Source organism: Lytechinus pictus, chromosome 6, assembly GCF_037042905.1.
Source record: "Lytechinus pictus isolate F3 Inbred chromosome 6, Lp3.0, whole genome shotgun sequence".
NCBI classification, from domain to species: Eukaryota; Metazoa; Echinodermata; class Echinoidea; order Temnopleuroida; family Toxopneustidae; genus Lytechinus; species Lytechinus pictus.
Genome location: NC_087250.1, coordinates 27,492,382 through 27,500,717, shown reverse-complemented (window position 1 = coordinate 27,500,717; position 8,336 = coordinate 27,492,382). Strand labels below are relative to the sequence as shown.

Sequence of the window (8,336 nt, the reverse complement as noted above, 5' to 3'; positions counted from 1 at the left end):
TAATAGATACTAACATCATCACATTATACATGTTATATCATAATATAAATGTTCATTATGTACATTAGTTTTCCTAGTTGTATGAAGAAAATTGTAATTAGCTGTATAAGATCAAACAACAAATATTGAGCAAAAAAAAAAAAGAAGTTTGGATTGTCAAGCGTTTCATTTGACATTACCCATAGTAACAGCGCTTCTCAGCCAATCAAAAACAAGAAAAATCGTTAGATCTGACATATCACCGGATGAAAATGTAGACATATAGCACTATATCCCGTTCCATTTTTAGGAACGAACTTTCAATAACCTATACTATATAGACAATAACGGGCAATTGAATTTATAGTTGAAATAAAGCATAAACCCTAGCTAAACTTAACCTGTACAAAGGTGATTATTGTAAGAATAAATTCGGTTGGATTTTTTTCTTTTGAAAAATGATATACTCCTACCTTAAAACAACACACCCTAGACAATAATGATTTATATACAACTTATTGCAGCAACATGGATATCCGTGTCGTATTACACAGTACAAGGGGGTAATTTAGGGGTTAAAAGAGAGAGGGGGGGGTAGATGTATAAGAATAACCACACAATGTAAATAAATTATGATCAGAAGAATACAACCATTTTCATCTAAAAAATATTCACTTTAGCTAATGCCTCTGGAATAGACTTCAAGTTTACACACTAAACACAATTTAAAATGCAAACGAAATAAACAAATGAATTGAATTGAGTTGAATACTATTTTAACATGAAACCGCGAACAAAAGCTACATTATGTGCAGTTATTTGACAAGTTATCTAATTCTGTCTGATATATATGTTCCTGCTTTATTTATTTACAGCGCGGTACGATCAACTATCGGATGTTTTTATTTTCATATGATCTTTATAATGAAATTAATTTGACATAATTTCATGATGTTGATGAACATTACTTAACGTAGTGGGCGCACACACATCATTACATTACGTCAGTACAAATAACTATCATTACTATTTTTGTTTCATTTCCATATGATTGTTACTTTAGATTCTCTAGTCAGGTAGCCAATGTGAAAGATGATAATGTCATGTGGGGAAACAATTATATAGTAATCAGCAACTCTCCCCATGACTTTTTTTTGTATATATTTCACTTAAATTACCTCTTTTATCACATGTATCACTAGATCACGTGTTCTTTCTATAGGAGGGCTTGTAATACAGATTTTTAAATCATGGATAAAGAGTTTGTATCACCATAAGAAAGAGCAACGAGATACATTTTGGGGTATTTTATAGTCCATCAAAGGGAAATTTGTTCATCACAAATCCTTGTTGCATTGCCAATTGGAGGATTGCAATATTCGAATGCTCAAAACTTTCTCATTGCTTGTCCCATTTTTCTAAAACTTTCGTTGATCTGTTTTTTTTTTACTTTTCTGTTTCGACCAAAGCCTACCTATTCCAAAGAATTCATTCCCCTTTAATACTGAACTCGGTCATTTGAAAGACTCTACAGTAACTATCTGGTTCAAGTAGGCAATTCGTTAACACATTTGTATTTATTTTGTTCATGTTACGAGTAAACTATTTATTTGGATCTGAGGATATCCATTACATACCTAATCTAGACAGATAAATATAAACGACCGCTTTTTATTTAATATGGATTGATACAACATTAAACACCGTGACCATGCGTATATGAATGTAGTTACGTACATAGAGCTTGAAGGATGTAAATTGAAATAAAAATAAAAGTGAAAACAAATCTCTGGTCTATATTTCTCTTACAAATCCGATATCATTCCTTTGATAGTCTAGATGATTTACAAGATGTATGTCTTCTTGTAGATAAGAAGTTTGTCTCCATCACACCCTATAAAGTTACCAGTAGGAGTAACGATACAAGGGCTGACCCAGTTAGTGCGATCTGATTGCTCGTATTCCACGATCCTCCTTGCCTGGATGATACCATCACGTGACGCCTGATCAACTGCGATGGTATTACGCGCTCCATCCCAGTACGCGATGTAGAGTGTGTCTGTCAGTTTGTCAACGCGACACTGTGGGCCGTACCACTCATCACAGTGTATGACAGCCTTCTCTTCTCCTGATCGTGAGATGACAGTGAATTCATCATCACCTGTCTTCACAACGATATCACCTGATGACAAGGCTTGTATCTCATCCCACACCTTCTTACCCTGCATCGTAATAGTGTTTACTATCTTATCATCAGCAGGATTGATGACGTAGATATTAGACTGATCGAACTGAGCAGCGATGATCATCCCATCCCTGTCAACATCAACATACACACCATTACTGCCTCTATTCCTTGGTATGCTGATGTCTCTAATCACGCTCCATTGTCTGTCATAGAGAGTGATGCATCCATTCAACCTGTCACCCGTGCGATCACCTGTCTCCTTACCACATACTATTACGTTACTGTCTATGAGCGCACATGATGTAATCCACACACCTTCATCAATGACTTTCTCTGTGTGTTGAGTGTTGATGTTTGTAATATACATGCCATTGTTACCTACGTCTCGCACACATATCTCATCATCACTGACTAAACAATTCACACACGGGTTATTAACAACCGATGGAATGTGAATTGACTTGACAAGTTCCCATTTACCGATATACCCACCAATTCTACCACAGTATTCTCCACCTACTTCCCCCTCTACAAACTCCACTCTCTCAACTTCACTCTGTATTCGGTCAAGACAGACGCTAACATCTTGATGAACATTCAAACTTAAATTTTCATCAATAGATGCAAGTACTTGAGGAGCTTCATTTACCAATGTTTCATCATGTTGGTTTATACGTGTGATGGTTGATTCAATGTTCTTTACAGTGTTTATTACATGCTGATTCTTATCAGTCAGATCTTTGATCTTCTTAGAAACGACTTCGCTGATTTTCTTTGCATCTGCTAGAAGTTTTGCTTCTTTGTCTTTGATGATTTGTCGCTCATTTTCTCTCTCGGTGTTGCAATCCTTGATCCGTTTTTCTCTCTTCTCATTTACTAGTCTTATTTCCTCATCTGCCTCCTCGTTAATAACCCTAATCATCCTGTTCTCCTTTTCTCCAACAGATTCGATCTTGTCGTGATATGAATCTTGAATGTTGTTGTTAATTGTCCGAAGATGAGTACTTCCAGACGTTGACACAGTCTTTATTTTCGTGCTGAGGGCTTCCAATTGTTTGTGAAGTCCTTGAAATTTTGGCCGTTTTTCATCTAGCTGTCTCCTCCTTTCGAAGATGACATCCTCGATGTCGTCTAGCTCACATGGTTTCTGACTGTGATCTTTGGTAGCGCATGGATGACATATAGGAATTTTGTGTTTCTTACAGTAAAATTTGATTGGCTCACCATGCTTGTCACATGACCATTTCATGTCATGACCTTTTCTCGGTCGGAGTTGAAGTTGGTTTCCTTCTGGAAATCTTGATGCCATGATGTGATGTCTGATGATTGTTTAGCTCTGGAAAAAGTAAAAATGTAAGAGATGTGAGGTTAAAAGCTTCAGAAGAAATGAAATTAAAATAAGCTTCAATGGCAAGAAATAAGTTATGTAACTTACCCATGCACCTTCTCATACATGTCAACATTAATGCAAAAGATAAACTTGATAATGAAAAAAAAACTACTTTAGCTAATGTACCTTGTGTTTCAGCATTACATAATCATCTCCCATCCCATTATAACTACAAATTACTATTTTAAGATGGATCATTTTAAAATTTAGAAGTTACATTACCTGTTCACAATCGTTTAAAATCTGAATGTTTACACCTAGACTTCAAATGAAGAACTGCAGAATCAGATTCAGATCCCAATTTGCCAGAAACAGAATATGACTCTATCTGACAATTTTAACAACACTTATAGCTTTCCTTATCTGATCAGAGAAATTTTAATATTTGTTTTTATGATATGATGCTGATGAGCAAATAGCATTCGTATCATAATATCAAATAAACTACTAAATATGAATAGTGATACTTTGGACCGCATTAGGCGCCAATGGGAGGTAGGGAGGGGATATCAGGTGCAGAATTACTCCTGTTTTTTTTTTACTTACCACTTAGTCCCTCCTGTGTAGTGCATTTATAGGCAACAAGCTATCATTATCTGTGACCGCTTTAACCTCCAACAGATTGGTATAAAGATATGGGTCAACTCTAAGTCTTTGAAGAAAGTCCGTTGCCAGGGATGCTTGGGACAGCCTCGAGCTTTTCCTTCTTCCATTAGGTTACCAGGATATTGCATTTTTAAGAACATATAATTCTTGAGACATGTTTTGCAAGTCTCCTCCTCTCGGTTAGTCTAAGAGGTTTATCATTTAACTGCATATAATTTTATTCTTGTAATTTTTCAATATTTATGATTTTCAGGTAGGGAAAGAAATAAAGAAATTAAAGGGGGAGTAAGGAAATGGAATACAGAAGGAGAAGGTGGAGGAGAAGAAAAAGAAGAAGAAGAGGGAGGAGGAGAAGGAAGGAAAGAAAGAACAAAAGAAATAAATAAAGAGAGAGAGAGAGAAAGAAAGAAAGAAAAAAGAAACGGACAAGAAGGTAGGTTTAGACTAGATATATTATTCATTAAAGGAGAATGAAACCTTTGGAACACGATAGCTTGTGTGGAAACAGACAAATCAAAGAAACAGATCAACAAAAGTTTGAGAAAAATCGGACAAATAATGAGAAAGTTATGAGCATTTGAATATTGCGATCACTAATGCTATGGAGATCCTCAAATTGGCAATGCGACAAAGATGTGTGATGTCACTTGTGAACAACTCTCCCCAATACTTTAGTATATATTTCACTTAAATTGCCTCTTTTATCTCATCTATCAGTAGATCATGTGTTCTTTTTATATAGGAGGGCATGTAATACAGATTTTTAAAGAATACATCATGGATAAAGAGTTTGTATCACCACAAGAAAAAGCAGAAAGAGACATTTTGAGGGTATTTTATAGTCTATCAAAGGGAAAGTTGTTCACATGAGACATCACACATCCTTGTCGCATTGCCAATGGGAGGATCTCCATAGCATTATTGATTGCAATATTCAAATGCTCATAACTTTCTCATTATTTGTCTGATTTTTCTTCTTATCCTCTTATTTTTCTGTTTCGACACAAGCCTACTTATTCCAAAGGTTTCATTCCCCTTTAAAGAGAAAGAATTGTCACTCATTTTGCCCCACCCCTCTCAAGATATCTTACTTGCTACGACTGGTGATCCTTTATTGTGGTAAATGGTATATTCATTGGAGATGGTTTAGCGCGTAAGAAAGGATCACCAGTTGTCCTTAACGTCGCTCTTAACTTACAAACAGCTTTATGAAACGGCCCCCTGGTGTAGATTCAATTTATGATAGCGATGAATCAACAAAAGAGCTATTCCATAGTGTATGTATGTCCAACCTCTGCATTATGTGAAGGCCTCTTGAAATGAGTTATCTCTGTTTTACCATGTTTACATAAGCTATGAATCATATAAAAGATCAAAAGCTAATACTGACAGATAAATGAAAGCGCCATCGCGTGAACTGATGTGATCTGATATGAAAAAACAAACAACCTCAAGTTGACAAATTATTAACAAGAGGAACGCCCCCCTGACAGGTCTCGCCTGCATTACACGATTCAATCAAGAATTAATGTTGACTTGGTGACACTGAAAAGAAGACAATTATTAATTTGAACAAGTCAAACAAGTAAATTAGTTGCTGATATTAAAAAAGCAGATATGTGCAGTTATTTCAATTTTGATCTTTATTTTTTATTTACAATATAGGCCTATGTACAGTCTTTTACTACACGCTATGTGAACTGAGAGGTGTGCCAATTTTTTTTGGTGAAAGGGGGGGGGGGGTGTGATGATACATCCACCGTGGGGATATATGCATCATAACCCCCCCCCCCCCTCCTTCCATTGGGCAGTCTTCATGACCATCCAAACAGCAAAGTTGTTTTAAATTCAATAGTTTGAAGGTTAATTATGATACATCCACAGTGGGGATGTATGCATGTAGTCAGCAGACTCTATCTGAAAATTTTAACAGCACTTATAACTGTCATTATCTGATCTGTTTCAGAGCAATTTTAATATTTGTTTTTATGATATCAGAATATCAAATAAACTACTAAATATGAATAGTGATACTTTGGACCACATTAGGCACCAATAGGAGGTCGGGAGGGGATATCAGATGCAGAAATACTCCTATTTTTTTTACTTTCCACTTAGTCCCTCCTGTGTAGTGCATTTATAGGCAACAATCTATCATTATCTGTGACCGCTTTAACCTCCAAGGGATTGGTACAAAGATATGGGTCCACTCTAAGTCTTTGAAGAAAGTCCGTCGCCAGGGATGCTTGGGACAGCCTCGAGCTTTTCCTTCTTCCATTAGGTTACCAGGATATTGCATTTTTAGGAACATAATAATTCTTAAGATATGTTATGCAAATCTCCTTCTCCTCTCTGTTAGTATCTTGTAATTTTCAATATTTGTGATTTTGATGTAGGGAAAGAAATAAAGAAATTAAAAGGAGGTAAGGAAATGGAATACAGAAGAAGAAGAAGAAGGAGGATGAGGAAGGAAGGAGGAAGGAATAAAGAAAGAATCAAAGAAGAAAGAAAGAAAGAAAGAAAGAGCTATTCCATAGTGTATGTATGTCCGACCTCCTCATACATGTATGTGAAGGCCTCTTGAAATGAGTTATCTCTGTTTTACCATGTTTACATAAGCTATGAATCATATAAAAGATCAAAAGCTAATACTGACAGATAAATCAAATTGCCATCGCATAAACTGCTGTGATCTGAAAAAGCAAACATTTTTGTACAAATAATTAATAAGAGGAACGCCCCCCTGGCAGGTCTCGCCTGCATTACACGATTCATCAAGAATTAATGTTGACTTGGTGACACTGAAAAGAAGACAATTATTAATTTGAACAAGTCAAACAAGTGAATTAGTTGCTGATATTCAAACAAAAAATATGTGCAATTATTTCAATTTGGATGAAACAAACTTTTGATGTTTATTTTTATTTACAATATAGGCCTATGTAAAGTCTTTTACTTCACGTGAGAAATGTGAACTAAGAGGTGTGCCAAATTTTGATGCTGATATGTAGCGAGGGGGAGGGGGGGGGTATGATACGTCCACCATGGGGGTGTATGCATCATAACCCCCCCCCCCCCACCTTTATTAGGCAGTCTTCAAGACCATCCAAACAGATAAGTCATTTTAACTGTTTAAGTTTAATAGTTTGAAGGTTAATGATGATACATCCACCATTTCTCTGATTTCGGTTTGTTTCAGAAAATAAACATTCATGATATATATGGATATGGAAATGATCACAAATAAATATAACTTAACTTAGGCAGAATAAAGAAGAATCATTGTCCGTCTGCGTTGCTCCACTTGGCCCCCGGTAGTCGGTCCCCTGGGCTCTGCAGATGGCGATGCCCCTCAGATAGGACTTTGACGATTACGGATGAGATCGAGCCCCGGATATTGACATGAATAGCATGTCGATGGAGAACCGGGCGGCAGCTGGGCTCGTAGTCTCGTCACCGACGTGGACTCCCTCAGATAACATTTACTGCCTAAACGGAGATCTATGGTCTGTATTAGCTTTAGGTGGTTCTTATCTCCCTGATAAACTCAAATCAACTGCCTATTATACCCTATCGTAACTAGGAAAGCACTCATAAAAATGTTAAGAATAGATGAGTGCATAAAGCATATGAAGTAAAATATTCCTGTTACAAAAGAGAACTTCCTGTGCATTAAAGACTGATATTTCCAACACTTGTATAAAATATGGCATCAACCTGACTGGGATTTAATTAATATTCCTAACACAAATGTACAAACCATAACCGGGGTCGAAATATTTCCAACACATGAACTATCTTTAACCCTAAAAAGACTGGGCCATTTCGACGACTAAGAAGACTGGGGGGGGGGGGGGGCTGATTCAGCCCCCCTTATGATCTCGGCCGTCAATCACGCTATCGCAACGAAAATTGGCACGCGCGTTACCCATGGCATAATCTATAAAACTATGAGATCAAATTCTGAGAAAAATCTCATTGCTAAATAATTAGGCTAATTTATGCGTAAAATCAACTGTTTGCTCTAATTAACTAAATACTGACCCTAAAATGCTAAATATTGTTTCACAGACTCTTTATAGGAATCTGATCAAATTTATTGCAAAAAAATCAACATCACATTTATTTCGTATATGTTTTATTGTATTCTAAATTTCTTATGTATTTCTTTGT

The 8,336-nt window shown here is 36.2% G+C and overlaps 1 protein-coding gene across 1 annotated transcript; it reads right to left on the bottom strand.

Annotated features, from left to right (window-relative positions):
- Nucleotides 1-432: 432 nt before the first annotated feature.
- On the bottom strand, nucleotides 433-3,882 carry LOC129262764 (uncharacterized). The gene is made up of 2 exons (XM_064100599.1): nucleotides 3,780-3,882; nucleotides 433-3,503 (listed from the first exon to the last, which is right to left on the bottom strand). Exon 2 carries the CDS (start codon nucleotides 3,474-3,476, stop codon nucleotides 1,824-1,826), a length of 1,653 nt encoding a protein of 550 aa, XP_063956669.1. The 5' UTR covers nucleotides 3,477-3,503; nucleotides 3,780-3,882; the 3' UTR covers nucleotides 433-1,823.
- Between the last annotated feature and the right edge of the window lie 4,454 nt (nucleotides 3,883-8,336).

What these genes read in the sequence shown, in the direction of transcription:
- LOC129262764 (XM_064100599.1), bottom strand. Translation starts at nt 3,476, where the DNA reads ATGGCATCAAGATTTCCAGAAGGAAACCAACTTCAACTCCGACCGAGA.